At 39.4% G+C, this 20,747-nt stretch overlaps 1 protein-coding gene across 1 annotated transcript; it reads left to right on the forward strand.

Annotated features, from left to right (window-relative positions):
• Positions 1–361: 361 nt before the first annotated feature.
• On the forward strand, positions 362–19,654 carry LOC134821405 (uncharacterized). The gene is made up of 11 exons (XM_063832146.1): positions 362–380; positions 2,192–2,320; positions 4,162–4,640; positions 5,113–5,620; positions 6,136–6,621; positions 13,722–13,841; positions 14,604–14,780; positions 14,932–15,102; positions 16,732–17,221; positions 17,717–18,204; positions 19,435–19,654. The coding sequence occupies exons 1-9, from the start codon at positions 362–364 to the stop codon at positions 17,205–17,207; spliced, it is 2,565 nt and encodes an 854-aa protein (XP_063688216.1). The 3' UTR covers positions 17,208–17,221; positions 17,717–18,204; positions 19,435–19,654.
• Positions 19,655–20,747: the final 1,093 nt, after the last annotated feature.

Here is a 20,747-nt window from a genome sequence, read left to right on the forward strand (position 1 = left end):
GTTCAGGCGTTCGGGACGAATGACGCTTTCCCCTGCAACATTCATACCCACTTAGTGCCTCCCTTTCCCGAGATTATTCCGTCTGATTTATTTTCCTTGGAAAGCTCCACTCTCCTTGATAAGCCTAAGGGTGGGGAACAGTTTGCTAAGATCCAAAGACTCCTAGATAGGGGAGATTTTTACTTTTAATGATAAAAGACATTTAGCCGATTTTCCGCCACGATGAGGTGATCCTTATGGCTATATCATTATCATGATATTGATACAGAGGACATAATTTCTTACCGTTTTAGAATGGAGAAATTCTGAAATGAAGAAAAGTTTGACGTGTTTGGTCGTTATCTTAGCTTTCTCGCTTAAGATGTGTCACGGCAGTCCAGGTAAAAGTAATGTTAAATAACTTTTTACATCTATTATCTATATTAAAATTCAAAGAATTCTTTTTTATGTACGACCGCCCACGTGCACATAAGATGAGAAATAGGAAGTTACATAGTAATTAGTATTAGTAACCATGGTAACGAGGGTTATTACACGCACGTGCACGTGCAAGGATTCGAGAAGGGCATTTTGATCGTATTTTGTTGTTATTACTTATTAGGTGGTGTTCAGTGGAGCTATATTAAATATTTCAATTGGCTGTATCTTCGGTTGTGATGGATATTTATTATTTGTTGATGCTATAAAATCTGACTACCAAAGAATACTATTAGCTTTCTCTCTGTGACCAAGGGTTTTCGCTTTTCTAGTAAACTTATAAAGCATGGTCACAGTGAAAATGACATCATTAGTTCATTCCTCTGCATGTTATTGTTATTAAAAATATCATGTTAAAAATAAAACTAACCTTTTTAATCTCAGCGATAAGATGATAAAGCTTAGACTATAGGTCCCTTATTACCATGACAACTACTGCGTCACAAACTGAGCTAGACTAAGACAAGTTATAAGTAGTTAACTTGCTAAAATATTAAGCTAATTAGTAATTAAAGAACTATTGGTTGTGTCGTTCATGCCAGAGTTGCCTGTCTTCAATGATAATTTTAGAGGGATTAGGGTTGTACATAGCCAGATTGCCGGATTGAAATTTAATTTTATGATGAAATGTACAGCATGGCAGGGTCACAAAATCCTCTCCGAACCTCCATGTGGTGTGACCTGGTTGGCACTAACGGGTGGTGTGCTCTCTTGTTGAGTACAAAGGTTGGGACTTGCCAACTCAAAGTTCCCATAGGAACCAGGAAGTCATCATTAACAGCTACCAAGCACCAGGAAATTTCTCTTTCAGATATCAGGTTACAAGATAGTACACACACAAATGACGAAACGTTAGACACAGATACCTAGCTCTAAGAGCTATTAAATCACCAGAAAATTCTCTTTCAGCTTTCAGGTCCCATCGAAGTCACCCACCACAGAGCTAGGGATTCCAATTCGCTCATCCTGACAACAAGGACAGTGGACACACTGATAATGAGTAGTCTTGGCACTTCTCCCTCCAGTAACCACTTTTCGGGTCTTTTCAGTTAAGACAGCTAATGCGTAAGGGCTGACACACGCTAGACACAGGCTCGTGATAAGACAGAATTAGGGATTTCAACTCTGACTACGAGGACACACTGATAGCGAGAATTCCTGGCACTTCTTCCTCCAGTAACCACTTTTCAGGGGACCGGGTTAGCTTTGCCACACTCTTTATTGAAGTGTGACTGACGCTCTACAATCATCTAGTAGCAGCAGAGTTTGACTGACATCCTTACTGGTTCTATTCAGTTTCTACAGCGGAAGTTCTCAACACTCGAAAACAGTTCATCTCGGAAATCCTGCAGAGATGCTTTATCACAGCCTGCCCCATTACACGGGGAACCCTTAGATCTACAGTACCCTGGTGGACAGCATAGCTCACCAAAGCATAGTGGACCTCTTTTATAGTTCTGAGACGCAAAGCTAACCGGACCAGGAATAAACATCAATGCAATGCTTAGGGGATGCAAATAGGACATACAACGTTTAACGATTTACTCGAACTTTTGATTCATTTGTTAGCTCGACGTTACATGGTATCAATTCAGGACAGATATTCCTTCTTCAGGTTCATTGAGGAAATCGTACCCGCTATTTGCGTTACCACATGGCAAGTATCTGGACTAATAATATCTTAGGATCTCCATCAATCATAAATTCCTCTCAGATTCCCAAGCTGCATTTAAAGTGTGGCAAACGACGCAAGATTGTGAACACTTTTCAGGAGAAGCAGAAACATCCCAGCACCTCCTCTGCAAGTGCATCCAGATCATGACGTTCAGAATGAGGACGATTGGTAAACTCTACCTTAACAACAGTAAACTACAATCATATCTTCAAATTTGTGGAACAGTCGACAAGACTGGATAGGGAAAACCCTTTTGGGTAACCTCCTAGGATTCTTCACCAGGAACTTTCGCTAAATCCCATACTAGGAACTCAACCTAGGCCCATCTCCGCATAGAGACATATCTCCCAGGCTTTGACCTTGCTCGGAAGTCCCTTGTCTGCCCGAAGAAGTACTACAACGGAAGTGGGTTTGCTCTGAGACAGGTAGTGACAGCTTCAAGACTCCAGGGGTCTGTTGCATTGATATTTATTATTTTATGATTTCGTATATACTTTGGGAGTCCTGGCGTGCAGCTAGCAGGAGTTGCATTCTGTGGGCACGGTGATAAGGCCTCCATCTTTTTAGTAAGAGGCCAGAAACCGTTGACCAGAACAGAGAGAGAGAGAGAGAGAGAGAGAGAGAGAGAGAGAGAGAGAGAGAGAGAGAGAGAGAGAGAGAGAGAGAGAGAGAGAGAGAGAGAGAGAGAGAGAGAGAGAGAGAGAGAGAGAGAGAGAGAGAGAGAGAGAGAGAGAGAGAGAGAGAGAGAGAGAGAGAGAGAGAGAGAGAGAGAGAGAGAGAGAGAGAGAGAGGAGAGAGAGAGAGAGAGAGAGAGAGAGAGAGAGAGAGAGAGAGAGAGAGAGAGAGAGAGAGAGAGAGAGAGAGAGAGAGAGAGAGAGAGAGAGAGAGAGAGAGAGAGAGAGAGAGAGAGAGAGAGAGAGAGAGAGAGAGAGAGAGAGAGAGAGAGAGAGAGAGAGAGAGAGAGAGAGAGAAATGTACAGCCTATTTGCTCTCTAGATTTGTAAATTCTATTTAAGAAATTAAATCAGATAAAACGTAAACTTTTGGAAAAACACTAATATTAAATGGTGACCAACTTACTTTCATTATAATAGGAGTTGATGTTTTTATCACAATCTAAGTACACAATACTACAATTTATTATTGAAGAATATTTACAATCATGCAGAATAACTGTATTTCATTGCTGGCAGGGATAAGACATAATTCCACATATAAAGTAAGAAAATTGAGTTAAACTTCTAAGTCAAACATTTTCAACAGGATTGGTAGCAATAAAAGCAGTGACAGCATCAAAGGAATCAACTTTTGATATATATATAGCAGAAAACTGCATAGATGGAAACGTAAACAGCCTTTGCCATGGAAATTTTGGACAGTTATGTATTGATAAGGGACCTGCGTGAACTTTTCCCTGAAAAATACATTTCCTTACGTAGTAAGTGAACGATCCCTAACAGAGTCTGGAGCATAATGAGAAATTGATGCGAAGTAAAAACATGACAAAGCTCCTGTTTATAATCGAAAAGCTTAACAAAGATATCATACACATAATTTATAGACATAAATTAGCGCTGGGTTTTCCAAAAATACCGATTTACTTTTTTAATAACTTAATACTAGATTTTATTCTGTTTTCGGTTGTTTCAAGATTTATTGGGGACTTCAACAGTAAAGCCAATATTTACCGTACGATTTCGGTGAAATAAAATAGTACAGTGCTCAGTAAATAAGGGTTCCCAGCCAGATCTGATGGTTTCTAGTGCACCCCCCTCTAGTGCACCCCACCCCCTCTAGTGCACCCCCTTTCTAGTGCACCCCCTTTCTAGTAGTCCAATATAATAGCTCCTGCCATTTCATTAAACCGACTGCAATAAACGCAATCATATATAAAAATACGTTTGATCAATATAAAAGTATTCATAATAAATATAAGTAATATAAGTACTTAATTCTCCGAATTTGTATCAAATAGGTAAATGTGCAGTATTTTAATTGTGATACTTCAGGTCTAAAGCTAAAGTCGGCAGTCGCAGAGTTAACCCCCACAAAGGTTACACAAGGAAAAACACTTTATCTCAACGAGGAACAATTTGCAGCAACACATGCAATCGATAAAGACCTCTCAACTGTAGCAGCTACTGTCACTGATAACGGAGCAGGCTGGATAAAGTTAGAGTTTGATGGAACCTACTTTATCCACAAGGTCCTTATCTACCACCAATTTTATACCGACTGGTACCAAAACCGTCCTGAAAGTCAATGGTGTGCAGAGAATGAAGCTAATTTTAAGATGTGTGTGGATGGTCATAACGAAGTAGATGTGTCAGTGTACCAAGGAGAGGTAAAACAGAGCTCCTGCGGGACACTCCAACTAACATACGGACTAGAGCAGGCAGACCAGATCTACACACTGATCTGTGACACTGACGGGGACACTGTAAAGCTCAGCAAGAGTATAGGGAACATAAATGTAGCTGAAGTTGTTGTAACAGGTGAATTGTATTAATTATTAAAGAGAAACGAATTTGACCAAAACCCATAATCATGGGTAGAGTGGACCGCTGCCAGTGTCTCTCTTTCCCAACCAAAAGGAAATGATATTAATTTGATTGACCGTCTGCAAAATATGCAAAATGATACGAGAATGAAATCGGTCGCTCGATTTTCTCATTCATTCAGGGTTTACGAATTATAATAGGTTTCGATTAATTAAATCAATCACATGCTGTAAAAATCTCTTTGGGTTGCGTTCGGGTCGACACCTAGTATTTCGGGATAAAGATGGAAGTTAGTGAATTAGCTGACGTTTGTTGAGTGAGAGTCATTTCATAAAACCGAATGCAATAAACGCAATCATATATAAAAATACGTTTGTCCAACATAAAAGTATTCATAATAAATATAAGTAATATAAGTACTAAATTCTCCGAATTTGTATCAAATAGGTAAATGTGCAGTATTTTAATTGTGATACTTCAGGTCTAAAGCTAAAGTCGGCAGTCGCAGAGTTGACCCCCACAAAGGTTACACAAGGAAAAACACTTTATCTCAACGAGGAACAATTTGCAGCAACACATGCAATCGATAAAGACCTCTCAACTGTAGCAGCTACTGTCACTGATAACGGAGCAGGCTGGATAAAGTTAGAGTTTGATGGAACCTACTTTATCCACAAGGTCCTTATCTACCACCAATTTTATACCGAGTGGTACCAAAACCGTCCTGAAAGTCAATGGTGTGCAGAGAATGAAGCTAATTTTAAGATGTGTGTGGATGGTCATAACGAAGTAGATGTGTCAGTGTACCAAGGAGAGGTAAAACAGAGCTCCTGCGGGACACTCCAACTAACATACGGACTAGAGCAGGCAGACCAGATCTACACACTGATCTGTGACACTGACGGGGACACTGTAAAGCTCAGCAAGAGTATAGGGAACATAAATGTAGCTGAAGTTGTTGTAACAGGTGAATTGTATTAATTATTAAAGAGAAACGAATTTGACCAAAACCCATAATCATGTGTAGAGTGGACCGCTGGCCGCTGCCAGTGTCTCTCTTTCCCAACCAAAAGGAAATGATATTAATTTGATTGACCGTCTGCAAAATATTCAAAATGATACGAGAATGAAATCAGTCGCTCGATTTTCTCTTTCATTCACGGCTTACGAATTGTAATAAGTTTCGATTAATTAAATCAATCACATGCTGTAAAAATCTCTTTGGGTTGCGTTCGGGTCGACACCTAGTATTTCGGGATAAGGCCAAGGGTGGTAGTTAGTGAATTAGCTGACGTTTATTGAGTGAGAGTCATTTCATAAAACCGAATGCAATAAACGCAATCATATATAAAAATACGGTTGAGTTTGACCAATATAAAAGTATTCATAATAAAAATAAGTAATATAACTATAAGTACTAAATTCTCCGAATTTGTATCAAATTATAGGTAAATGTGCAGTATTTTAATTGTGATACTTCAGGTCTGAAGCTGAAGTCGGCAGTCGCAGAGTTAACCCCCACAAAGGTTACACAAGGAAAAACACTTTATCTCAACGAGGAACAATTTGCAGCAACACACGCAATCGATAAAGACCTCTCAACTGTAGCAGCTACTGTCACTGATAACGGAGCAGGCTGGATAAAGTTAGAGTTTGATGGAACCTACTTTATCCACAAGGTCCTTATCTACCACCAATTTTATACCGAGTGGTACCAAAACCGTCCTGAAAGTCAATGGTGTGCAGAGAATGAAGCTAATTTTAAGATGTGTGTGGATGGTCATAACGAAGTAGATGTGTCAGTGTACCAAGGAGAGGTAAAACAGAGCTCCTGCGGGACACTCCAACTAACATACGGACTAGAGCAGGCAGACCAGATCTACACACTGATCTGCGACACTGACGGGGACACTGTAAAGCTTAGCAAGAGTATAGGGAACATAAATGTAGCTGAAGTTGTTTTAACAGGTGAATTGTACAGGGTGGGCCAAAAGTCAGTGTGCAAACGTTGGCCTTAATAGCTCAGTCACTGAGTGCCCAATTGAAATACTTCCTTCTGTTATGACTTAATACCACCACTGGTTCGAGGAATTTGTCAACTCGAAAAATATTCGCGTTCATTTTTTTCAAATGGAGGTTCATTTTCACATTTATTTGATAGTTTGGATAGTCGGATCAAGCTAAATGTTATTGAATTGTGTTAGGCCATTCGAATTACGTTTGTCCTGAAAGAATTAGAACTGTAGCTTCTCAGATGACCGAGATATGAAGCATAACGAGTTTATTCATTACGTGTGATCAGGTGATTGGTTTACCTAATCACGTGATAAGGTGACCCCGTTAACTACCCCGTTAAACATTATGGGAATTTCAAATAACGGAGTAGTTCGCTGTTTATTAGTCTCATGATTGAAATACTGATATCTGGATATTATCCGGTTGGAAGAGACAAGGACAAGTGAAACAAGGAAGTTAGGAGTAAGGGCAAATTTTCGGCGTCAACGCCATCTTCAGGCTAAAATTGTTATAAATGTTAGTATATAATAAATGCTTCTATACTAGTTAAAATGCTAAATTAATATTACACACACTGAATACAGGTTACATCAAATGGTATTGTACATTACATTGAAAATAGTGATGTACACACGTTTTACACTCTGTCCAAGTACATAATATCTACTGAACAGCAGAGTCGTGTGCTATTTGTTTAAATTTGTCTTTGAATATGTTGTAAAAGAAATCCCTTAAGCTTCTCGCACTCTTCTTTGTTATTGATACTAGGTTTAAATAAATTAATGTAGTAAGCTTCTGTCACTTTACGTTTAATGGTGCTATATAAGTTAATTTCTAAAATATCGAAGGAAATATCTGGTTCTATGTTACCGTGAAACTCTGAATAATGAGCAGCCAACGCATTATCAGGATAGGTTAAAGGCCTGTTGACTGCTCTTCGATGCTCTGAAAATCTATCGTGTGCTGTTCTACTCGTTTCCCCTATATATAGCTCTTGACATAATTTACACGTAACTTTGTATATGACACATTTTGGTTTGCAGTCGTGATTTGTTGTGATGAGTGGACATATGATACAGTTTGGTATGGTGCAGTGTGGTTTGTCGTGTGGTCGTGATGAACATAAGATCTTGAGAGTTTCTTACCTGGTGTGAATATGAATTTGACCGCTAAGTTGTGTGAGAGGGCAAATTGAGTGACTTCTTTGGAAAATGGCTCGTTGATGAATGGTAGAGTGCATGTTACGTGGTCGGTATCTTGTATGTTTGATGATGAAGGGTTATGACGTGTTGTAGGTGAGAGAGGGTGAAGTCGTCCTGTTTTGTTTATACGTCGTGGGTCTTGGTAACCGTTGTTGACCAACAAGTTGTCTACTATCTTCATGGACTCTTCTTTATACTCTGGTGTTGATGAGCAAAAAGCAGCCGTTTTGTAGAAGTTCTTGATGGTTGCTACTTTAGTTCCCTCATTGTGGTGGCTGTTGGCGTGCAGTGTGATATTCTTTTTCTGCTTCTTTTTGTAGAATTTGTGGTGTAGTGTTCCCTGTTCGTCGATCTTTATCTGGGTGTCGAGGAATGGGCTGAAATCCTGACGGCTTTCCGGATAGTCAATTTCCCATTTGAGCAACTGGTCTGGGTCCTCGTTTGAGATGGACTCCACTATCCTCAGAGCTTCTTCTTTGGAGCTGGCTAGACTCCCGGCATCATCCACGTATCTCCGGTAGAATGAGACGTGTAAATCAGTGTAAATCGATCTTCTCTCGAACATATATACTCGTACTATCGCTCCTATTGGTGATGGTTGGCACCCCATGAAGAGACCAATTTTCTGGAGGTAGAGTCTTGAGTGATATGTAAAGTATGAGTTGGTGAAGACGAATTCAAGGATCTTGTGGATGTGCGTGAGTGTTAGACCCCAGGTGTCGAGGTCTTCCCAATGTTCTTCGGTGAGTGTAATGAGGTCTTGAATGCAGCCACTGATGTTGATGTTTGTGTACAGTGCTGTGACGTCAGCTGTGAAGAATGAGAGACCTGAGAGTTGTTGATGTGACATGTTTTGAAGCTCTTCTAGGTGAGTGTGTATATTGCTCAGGTGAGATGGAACATGATTAAGCAGAGGAGATAGAATAGATTTAACAATCCAAGCAAGCTACACTACTCAGAAGGGGAATTTATACAAGACACAATTGGACGTATTTTACAATTAGAAATAATATCTACATCTGAAACTAAGACATTACAATCAAATTTATGAGTTTTCTGTATTAAATAAATAGTCGGTAGTTGGGTATTATGTGATTTAAATAAGTCTACTGTTTTGCTGTCATAATTACACATCCTACTTATCTCTGTCCATAACACATTACTCTCAGTCTCTAGTCTCTCAGTAACCCTGTTGATGAGGCGGCTGTAGGAGACTTCTGAGGGGTTTGCTATTGGTTGGATCCGATTTTGTCGCGTGGTGGTAGGTGCAACGTAGGTGTACGCTTCTTGCGAGGTCATGTCTGACAGATGTTTCTGCGTAATCTGCTGTTGTACTCCACTGCTCATAATCACAAACTCACCCCCCGTTTTTCAGATGAGATCCCAGATGATACATGCCCGACCAGCTTCGCATTTATTAAGTCGAAAAACGTGCCATTTCAACGACCGTTTGCTGGTGCTCCACCCACCACCAACCTCGCCATGGAACATCACCTCCGCCAACTGTGTTACATCATTAACACCAGATTAGAACACAGTAAAGTACCCTCTAACCTAACAGCAAAACAACGGGAGGGACTCAAATCCTTGATTGCAAGAAAAGAAGAACTCCACTTCTCGAGAAGCGACAAGGGGGGTGAGTTTGTGATTATGAGCAGTGGAGTACAACAGCAGATTACGCAGAAACATCTGTCAGACATGACCTCGCAAGAAGCGTACACCTACGTTGCACCTACCACCACGCGACAAAATCGGATCCAACCAATAGCAAACCCCTCAGAAGTCTCCTACAGCCGCCTCATCAACAGGGTTACTGAGAGACTAGAGACTGAGAGTAATGTGTTATGGACAGAGATAAGTAGGATGTGTAATTATGACAGCAAAACAGTAGACTTATTTAAATCACATAATACCCAACTACCGACTATTTATTTAATACAGAAAACTCATAAATTTGATTGTAATGTCTTAGTTTCAGATGTAAATATTATTTCTAATTGTAAAATACGTCCAATTGTGTCTTGTATAAATTCCCCTTCTGAGAAGCTTGCTTGGATTGTTAAATCTATTCTATCTCCTCTGCTTAATCATGTTCCATCTCACCTGAGCAATATACACACTCACCTAGAAGAGCTTCAAAACATGTCACATCAACAACTCTCAGGTCTCTCATTCTTCACAGCTGACGTCACAGCACTGTACACAAACATCTACATCAGTGGCTGCATTCAAGACCTCATTACACTCACCGAAGAACATTGGGAAGACCTCGACACCTGGGGTCTAACACTCACGCACATCCACAAGATCCTTGAATTCGTCTTCACCAACTCATACTTTACATATCACTCAAGACTCTACCTCCAGAAAATTGGTCTCTTCATGGGGTGCCAACCATCACCAATAGGAGCGATAGTACGAGTATATATGTTCGAGAGAAGATCGATTTACACTGATTTACACGTCTCATTCTACCGGAGATACGTGGATGATGCCGGGAGTCTAGCCAGCTCCAAAGAAGAAGCTCTGAGGATAGTGGAGTCCATCTCAAACGAGGACCCAGACCAGTTGCTCAAATGGGAAATTGACTATCCGGAAAGCCGTCAGGATTTCACCCCATTCCTCGACACCCAGATAAAGATCGACGAACAGGGAACACTACACCACAAATTCTACAGAAAGAAGCAGAAAAAGAATATCACACTGCACGCCAACAGCCACCACAATGAGGGAACTAAAGTAGCAACCATCAAGAACTTCTACAAAACGGCTGCTTTTTGCTCATCAACACCAGAGTATAAAGAAGAGTCCATGAAGATAGTAGACAACTTGTTGGTCAACAACGGTTACCAAGACCCACGACGTATAAACAAAACAGGACGACTTCACCCTCTCTCACCTACAACACGTCATAACCCTTCATCATCAAACATACAAGATACCGACCACGTAACATGCACTCTACCATTCATCAACGAGCCATTTTCCAAAGAAGTCACTCAATTTGCCCTCTCACACAACTTAGCGGTCAAATTCATATTCACACCAGGTAAGAAACTCTCAGAGATCTTATGTTCATCACGACCACACGACAAACCACACTGCACCATTTTTATCTCAACACTTATTTTACTTCGGACATTCCAACAGCCACATTGTTACACAAGTGTGTAACCAGCCAATTACAGGAAGCCGAAGGATTCAATTATACATTAGGCCAGTGACGGTTAAGGTAGTGTGTACCATACTTTCTTCGCCCGAGACTTTGCTGCAATGGGCAGCTCCTCATTTAACCCTCACACCCGATTTCTCGAGTATTTGGCTGAGTGGACCGGGGGGCTGCATAGACCACTCAGGATCCTTAGCTGAGCGTCGACGACGCTCACCCCACGGCTAGTGACAGAGTCGGGAATCGAACCTGGTACCTCAAGCAATACCAGGCGGATTAACCAACTGAGCCACTAAGCCGTTTTTGAGCCACTAAGCCGTTGAGAATATACATACCAAACTGTATCATATGTCCACTCATCACAACAAATCACGACTGCAAACCAAAATGTGTCATATACAAAGTTACGTGTAAATTATGTCAAGAGCTATATATAGGGGAAACGAGTAGAACAGCACACGATAGATTTTCAGAGCATCGAAGAGCAGTCAACAGGCCTTTAACCTGTCCTGATAATGCGTTGGCTGCTCATTATTCAGAGTTTCACGATAACATAGAACCAGATATTTCCTTCGATATTTTAGAAATTAACTTATATAGCACCATTAAACGTAAAGTGACAGAAGCTTACTACATTAATTTATTTAAACCTAGTATCAATAACAAAGAAGAGTGCGAGAAGCTTAAGGGATTTCTTTTACAACATATTCAAAGACAAATTTAAACAAATAGCACACGACTCTGCTGTTCAGTAGATATTATGTACTTGGACAGAGTGTAAAACGTGTGTACATCACTATTTTCAATGTAATGTACAATACCATTTGATGTAACCTGTATTCAGTGTGTGTAATATTAATTTAGCATTTTAACTAGTATAGAAGCATTTATTATATACTAACATTTATAACAATTTTAGCCTGAAGATGGCGTTGACGCCGAAAATTTGCCCTTACTCCTAACTTCCTTGTTTCACTTGTCCTTGTCTCTTCCAACCGGATAATATCCAGATATCAGTATTATGGGAATTGTTAAGGGTGCCCAATTAAAGTGTCGTGTCACGGTGTCACATAATCACCCAGTCAATTTTGTTAACGAGATACACAAAATGCTTGATAACTTCGTCATTTCTAATCCGTTTTGCCTCATGTTTTCAGATCATATGCAACATTTGATAATCTACCGTCTCTGAAAAAATTAGGCGTTCAGCATGTTGAGAGAAAACAATATTGGTGTTTTAATATTGAATGGGCGTGGTCTAAAATATTCGTATTTTCAAATTTTGACAACGGAATCTTCGAACCAGTAAGTACAGTATGCCATCTGCAAAGCATACATACATGTTACATGTTACATGGTAAGGTCTCCTCCTAGTCGTTGGAGTGGCCTGCATCACACACATCGCGTTGGCGGCGTAACATATGTCTCCACTGTACTCGGTTGGTAGCCAAAGCTTCTGTTGTGTCGTTGTCGATGTTTTCAACACCTGTAAACTTAGCAGCATCTTCGAGTACGCAGGACTTCCAGTTCTTACGGGGTCTGCCCCTTGACCTCTTTCCATAATTTGGCTTCCAGTTCAACAGAAACCTCGGTAGTCTAGAGTCTGGCATTCTAACTACATGTCCATACCAACGTAGCCTGGCAGCACTGATGAAAGTCTCAACTGACTTGATGCCAGCCCTCCTAAGAACTTCGTCGTTGGTCACATGAAAGAACCATTTAATCCTAAGGATCCTTCTCAAGGAGCTTTGATGGAAAACCTCGAAGCGTTTCATCTGCTTTTTGGTGGTGTTCCAGACTTCAGCTCCATACAACAAGATGGTGAGGACAGCAGCCCTATAGATCCTGATCTTGGTTGGAGTCTTTATAGTTCTGCTATTCCAAATGTTCCAGAGCTGATGAAAGGCGCCATTAGCCTTCTGAATACAGACATCCAGGTCTCTGTTGATTGTCCCATCCCCACTCTGCAAAGCAACAGCTCTCAAATATAAAACACGGCGGAGGTATAAGACCCAACGTTTGCACACTGACTTTTGGCCCACCCTGATTAAAGATAAACAAATTTGACCAAAACCCATAACCATGGGTAGAGGGGACCGCTGCCAGTGTCCCTCAATCCCAACCAAAAGGAAATGATATTAATTTGATTGACCGTCTGCAAAATATGCAAAATGATACGAGAATGAAATCGGGCGCTCGATTTACTCATTCATTCACGGCTTACGAATTGTAATAAGTTTTGATTAATTAAATCAATCATATGCTGTAAAAATCTCTTTGGGTCGCGTTCGGGTCGACACCTAGTATTTCGGGATAAGGCCAAGGGTGGTAGTTAGTGAATTAGCTGACGTTTATTGAGTGAGAGTCATTTCATAAAACCGAATGCAATAAACGCAATAACCAGCTGAAGTTGTTGTAACAGGTGAATTGTATTAAATATTAAAGAGAAACAAATTTGACCAAAACCCATAATCATGGGTAGAGTGGACCGCTGCCAGTGTCTCTCTTTCCCAACCAAAAGGAAATGATATTAATTTGATTGACCGTCTGCAAAATATGCAAAATTATACGAGACTGAAATCGGTCGCTCGCTTTTCCCATACTAATTTTATAATAATTTTATAATAATCCATAATTCTATATTCTTTAAATATAATTATAAACATCAACTAATCCCCCAGGAGCGGAATGTGAGGAAGGGAAGGCACGTTGTGCGGATGGAGTGCAATGTATTGAGGACAATTCTTTTTGTGATGGTTCAGCAGATTGTGAAGATGGTTCAGATGAAGATAATTGCCCAGGTTGAGTATTGATAAACTTATTTGTAAATTTTACCATAAAACCTAAAATTCTGAAATAACATCTTACAGCTATTATAATAGTCCGATATAGCTCCCGCCATCCCATAATACCAAATGCAATAAATGCAATCATATATAAAGCTACGTTTGACCAACCTAAAAGTATTCATAATAGATATAAGTAGTACTAATATAAGTACTAAATTCCCCGAATTTGTATCAATTATAGGGTCTGCAACCGATATTATCGGCGATAATTTGTGAAAAAGTCATTATCGGTTATCGGCGATAATTTCTAACCGTTAAACCAATGATGACAAAATTTGTTTCTTCAAAAATCATCCCCAAAAAGTTCGAAATTCCGTAAAATCATCGATAAAATGTAGCGTTATTGGACCTCTAACTAATTTTTCGTACAATAACTATAAGCAAAAAAGGCAGTCGTTAAGCAGTAAAAATGTCAAAATATCTTTAGATCAGTGTCTATGATAATGAAAGTTGTGTAAAAACAACAAATACGAAATTTGATGATCAGATTCATATCACAGGTGATCTTCCTCAAATGGGTTATCGTGCAATAAATATTCCATGCTTTAAGCATCATACCAGTAATACATGCTTTTAAAAAACAATTTTGTATTCGACCACCTCGGTCCTGCATTTGAGTGTAAACTTTACAAGATCTGGAGGTAAATAATAACTCCGAAGATGTGAACGGTTGATTACGGACCAATTGATATATAACACAGTTTTTCAACTTAGTTGATGGAGGATTGAGTGCGTTTGGAGAATGGTCAGAGTGCTCAACTTCTTGTGGAGAAGGCCAAGGACAACAGACCAGGGAAAGAAGCTGTAATAACCCAGCCCCAGCTAATGGTGGTGCTGATTGTGAGGGAAGTTTGACAGAAGCGCAAAATTGCAACTCCGGTCCTTGTCCAGGTTCGTTAATTAACCTATTATATTTCGATAATTCAGTATGAAGAAAAAACATAACAACTAAATATTAAATTGACTTTTTCCAAAGTTCAGAAAGTATTAGCGCAAAATAAAATCTGTTATATTTGATATATGACACAGCTTTTCAACTTAGTTGATGGAGGATTGAGTGCGTTTGGAGAATGGTCAGAGTGCTCAACTTCTTGTGGAGAAGGACAACAGACCAGGGAAAGAAGCTGTAATAACCCAGCCCCAGATAATGGTGGTGCTGATTGTGAGGGAAGTTTGACAGAATCGCAAAATTGCAACTCCGATCCTTGTCTAGGTTCGTTAAGTAACCTATTATATTTATATTCGATAATTCAGTACGGAGAAAAAACATAACAACTAAAAATTAAATTGACTTTTCCCAAAGTTCAGAAAGTATTAGCGCAAAATAAAAACTTCATAATAAATATAAGGGTTCTTTTGCGATAGTGTAATTGCGACAACTAGCGCTATCCAGCGCTAGTTGTCGCCATCCAGCGCTATAGTTGTCGCTATCCAGCGCTGGTAAAAGATATCCAACTCAAAATATAAATTTTCGATAATTGTCGCAATCCAGCGCTAGAATTGTCGCCATCAGCGCTAGTTGTCGCTATTCAGCGCTAGTTGTCCGAGCGTGCTAAATCACTCTACAGTCGATCTTCGAGATTGTTCTAAAAGGGCCCCAGATGGTTGTAACCAACTTCAATAGATGTATTTTCGGACGCTGATTCCGAATCACCCCCCATGACATAGGGTTAAAATGCTCTCCTGACGAGATATTGGCGAAAAACTGTATCGATCACGTGATATGACCGTATAAGGAAGTTAGTCTAATTTCTCGTTAGGGTTAGGGTTTCAGCATATGTTTTTGTTAAGGATTGGGTTAGGGTTTGGGTTGGGATCAGATTAGAGGGTTAGGGTTTCGAAAAGTCGTTCAGAACCAGCAAGAGAATGAGTTAAAAAGTCACGTGACAGTCGAGTGTAGAGTGATTAATCATTATCCCTAGTTGTCGACAACTATTGTCGACAACTATCCAGCGCTAGTTATCGAACTGTTTTCTGCGATGGCCAGTTGCGCTGGCCATCACAAACTGTCGGGTGCGACAATGTCGCATAACCAGCGTTATCCAGCGCAAGTTGTCAATGTCGACAACTAACGCTGGATAGCGACAACCAATGCTGTGAATTTCGCACTAAACGTATTAATAAGTATTGTTCGAATTAAATTCGCGTTCGAATTTTTTTCTGAAAATTGCCGCACTTTAAAAGAAATACGGGAACAGGAAATCACGTGCCCATATCAAAATGTTCACGAAAGTTGGCTTTGTATGGTGGAATATTGCCAAAACATGTGCCTCCCGCAACTGTAGCAGCTACTGTCACTGAACATAAATGTAGCTGAAGTTGTTGTAACAGGTGAATTGTATTAAAGAGAAACAAATTAGACCAAAACCAATAATCATGGGTAGAGTGGACCGCTGCCAGTGTCTCTCTTTCCCAACCAAAAGGAAATGATGTTAATTTGATTGACCGTCTGCAAATATGCAAAATGATACGAAAATGATACGAAAATGAAATCGGTCGCTCGATTTTCTCATTCATTCAGGGCTTACGAATTGTAATAGGTTTCGATTAATTAAATCAATCACATGCTGTAAAAATCTCTTTGGGTTGCGTTCGGGTCGCGACACGTACCTAGTAGTAGTATTTCGGGATAAGGGTGGTAGTTAGTGAATTAGCTGACGTTTATTGAGTGAGAGTCATTTCATAAAACCGAATGCAATAAACGCAATCATTTATAAAAATACGTTTGAGTTTGACCAATATAAAAGTATTCATAATAAAAATAAGTAATATAAGTACTAAATTCTCCGAATTTGTATCAAATTATAGGTAAATGTGCAGTATTTTAATTGTGATACTTCAGGTCTAAAGCTAAAGTCGGCAGTCGCAGAGTTAACCCCCACAAAGGTTACACATGGAAAAACACTTTATCTCAACGAGGAACAATTTGCAGCAACACATGCAATCGATAAAGACCTCTCAACTGTAGCAGCTACTGTCACTGATAACGGAGCAGGCTGGATAAAGTTAGAGTTTGATGGAACTTACTTTATCCACAAGGTCCTTATCTACCACCAATTTTATACCAACTGGTACCAAAACCGTCCTGAAAGTCAATGGTGTGCAGAGAATGAAGCTAATTTTAAGATGTGTGTGGATGGTCATAACGAAGTAGATGTGTCAGTGTACCAAGGAGAGGTAAAACAGAGCTCCTGCGGGACACTCCAACTAACATACGGACTAGAGCAGGCAGACCAGATCTACACAGTGATCTGTGACACTGACGGGGACACTGTTTATAAAGCTCAGCAAGAGTATAGGGAACATAAATGTAGCTGAAGTTGTTGTAACAGGTGAATTGTATTAAAGAGAAACAAATTTGACCAAAACCCATAATCATGTGTCGAGTGGACCGCTGCCTGTGTCTCTCTTTCCAAACCAAAAGGAAATGATATTAATTTGATTGACCGTCTGCAAAATATTCAAAATGATACGAGAATGAAATCGGTCGCTCGATTTTCTCATTCATTCACGGCTTACGAATTGTAATAAGTTTCGATTAATTAAATCAATCACATGCTGTAAAAATCTCTTTGGGTTGCGTTCGGGTCGACACCTAGTATTTCGGGATAAGGCCAAGGGTGGTAGTTACTGAATTAGCTGACGTTTATTGAGTGAGAGTCATTTCATTAAACCGAATGCAATAAACGCAATCATATATAAAAATACGTTTGAGTTTGACCAATATAAAAGTATTCATAATAAAAATAAGTAATATAAGTACTAAATTCTCCGAATTTGTATCAAATTATAGGTAAATGTGCAGTATTCTAATTGTGATACTTCAGGTCTGAAGCTGAAGTCGGCAGTCGCAGAGTTAACCCCCACAAAGGTTACACAAGGAAAAACACTTTATCTCAACGAGGAACAATTTGCAGCAACACACGCAATCGATAAAGACCTCTCAACTGTAGCAGCTACTGTCACTGATAACGGAGCAGGCTGGATAAAGATAGAGTTTGCTGGAACCTACTTTATCCACAAGGTCCTTATCTACCACCAATTTTATACCGAGTGGTACCAAAACCGTCCTGAAAGTCAATGGTGTGCAGAGAATGAAGCTAATTTTAAGATGTGTGTGGATGGTCATAACGAAGTAGATGTGTCAGTGTACCAAGGAGAGGTAAAACAGAGCTCCTGCGGGACACTCCAACTAACGTATACGGACTAGAGCAGGCAGACCAGATCTACACACTGATCTGTGACACTGACGGGGACACTGTAAAGCTCAGCAAGAGTATCGGGAACATAAATGTAGCTGAAGTTGTTGTAACAGGTGAATTGTATTAAAGAGAAAAAAATTTGACCAAAACCTATAATCATGGGTAGAGTGGACCGCTGCCAGTGTATCTCTTTCCCAACCAAAAGGAAATGATATCAATTTGATTGACCGTCTGCAAAATATGCAAAATGATACGAGAATGAAATCGGGCGCTCGATTTTCTCATTCATTCACGGCTTACAAATTGTAATAAGTTTCGAATAATTAAATCAATCGCATGCTGTAAAAATCTCTTTGGGTTGCGTTCGGGTCGACACCTAGTATTTCGGGATAAGTTTGGTATAGTTAGTGAATTAGCTGACGTTTAATGAGTGAGATTCATTTCATAAAACCGAATGCAATAAACGCAATCATATATAAAAATACGTTTGACCAACATAAAAGTATTCATAATAAATATAAGTAATATAAGTACTAAATTATCTGAATTTGTATTGTGTATCAAATAGGTAAATGTGCAGTATTTTAATTTTGATACTTCAGGTCTAAAGCTAAAGTCAGCAGTCGCAGAGTTGACCCCCACAAAGGTTACACAAGGAAAAACACTTTATCTCAACGAGGAACAATTTGCAGCAACACATGCAATCGATAAAGACCTCTCAACTGTAGCAGCTACTGTCACTGATAACGGAGCAGGCTGGATAAAGTTAGAGTTTGATGGAACCTACTTTATCCACAATGTCCTTATCTACCACCAATTTTATACCGACTGGTACCAAAACCGTCCTGAAAGTCAATGGTGTGCAGAGAATGATGCTAATTTTAAGATGTGTGTGGATGGTCATAACGAAGTTGATGTGTCAGTGTACCAAGGAGAGGTAAAACAGAGCTCCTGCGGGACACTCCAACTAACATACGGACTAGAGCAGGCAGACCAGATCTACACAATGATCTGTGAATCTGACGGGGACACTGTAAAGCTCAGCAAGAGTATAGGGAACATAAATATAGCTGAAGTTGTTGTAACAGGTGAATTGTATTAAAGAGAAACAAAGTTGACCAAAACCCATAATCATGGGTAGAGTTGACTGCTGCGGCCAGTGTATCTCTTTCCCAACCAAAAGGAAATGATATTAATTTGATTGACCGTCTGCAAAATATGCAAAATGATACGAGAACGAAATCGGTCGCTCGCTTTTCCCATACTAATTTTATAATAATTTTATGATAGTCCATAATTCTATATTCTTTAAATATAATTATAAACATCAACTAATCCCCCAGGAGCGGAATGTGAGGAAGGGAAGGCACGTTGTGCGGATGGAGTGCAATGTATTGAGGACAATTCTTTTTGTGATGGTTCAGCAGATTGTGAAGATGGTTCAGATGAAGATTATTGCCCAGGTTGAGTATTGATAAACTTACTTGTAAATTTTACCATAAAACCTAAAATTCTGAAATAACATCTTACAGCTATTATAATAGTCCGATATAGCTCCCGCCATCTCACAATACCAAATGGGATAAACGCAATCATATATAAAACTACGTTTAACCAACATAAAATTGTTTTTATAATAAATAATATAAGTACTAAATTCTCTGAATTTGTATCAATTATAGGGTTTGCAACCGATATTATCGGCGATAATTTGTGAAAAAGTCACTATCGGTTATCGGCGATAATTTCTAACCGTTAAACCAATGATGACAACATTTGTTTCTTTCAAAATCATTCCCAAAAAGTTCGAAATTCCGTATAAACATCTATCAAATTTAGCGTTATTGGACCTTTACAGCTAACCACCTTGACCTAATTCTAACTGTCCACAGAGGAATTTGTTTCCCTTTAAATCAATCAAACTAGATGAATTGTTGTAAATACTGAGATCAAACTATCAATCTACAGGCTATTGTCAAACATGTTGCAAGGCGTCATCTTCAGTGACATATAAGCCCTAGAAATTGTAAAAAGTTAGTAAAACTCAAAATTCCTTTAAAAATCTGAACACTCTTAAAACGGGTATAAAGTTAAAATTAAGATGTTAGGAGTAAGGGAAGGCCAAAAGGATTTATAGTGTTAATTCCCAAAGGTTTTAAAGTCTTGAGTAGTTGAATATATTTATGTTCACGGACTTCCAAAGTTTAGGACTAGAATTATCAATAATTGACACATTACAAATTTTGTTAAAATCTTCCCTTTGTTTAAAACCATGATCCAACAAATGTTAACCCAAACTATATTCATCACTTGTTTCATCTACCTGATCACCATTTAAAAGTTTATAATATTTGACCCTATGTTCTCCAGTCCTAACCCGTAGATAGCGAGTTGTGCGACCGACGTAAGCCTTTCCACAGACACTACATGGGAACAGATAAATGATGTTGTAACTCTGGCAGTTTCCAGGGGAAGCATTAACCTTCTTGCCGTTCACTTTGAATTCATGGGTGCCTTTGACAAGTTCACAACATTTGCATCTTGGCACATCGCATTTGCTGGTTGGGCCATGTTTAGCTCCTAAAGCAAGTTCTTTCAATTTGACGAGGCGAGATTTTAGGCTTGACCCTGTTTTCTTTGTGTAACTGAAAATTTT

This window comes from Bolinopsis microptera, chromosome 9 (genome assembly GCF_026151205.1).
Source record: "Bolinopsis microptera isolate Bmic1 chromosome 9, MBARI_Bmic_1.0, whole genome shotgun sequence".
Classification (NCBI taxonomy): Eukaryota; Metazoa; Ctenophora; class Tentaculata; order Lobata; family Bolinopsidae; genus Bolinopsis; species Bolinopsis microptera.

Coding starts and splice junctions, on each gene's coding strand:
- LOC134821405 (XM_063832146.1), top strand. Junction 6,622..13,721: donor AGCTGAAGTTGTTTTAACAG/GTGAATTGTACA, acceptor CTAATCCCCCAG/GAGCGGAATGTGAGGAAGGG. Junction 13,842..14,603: donor AGATGAAGATAATTGCCCAG/GTTGAGTATTGA, acceptor TTTTCAACTTAG/TTGATGGAGGATTGAGTGCG.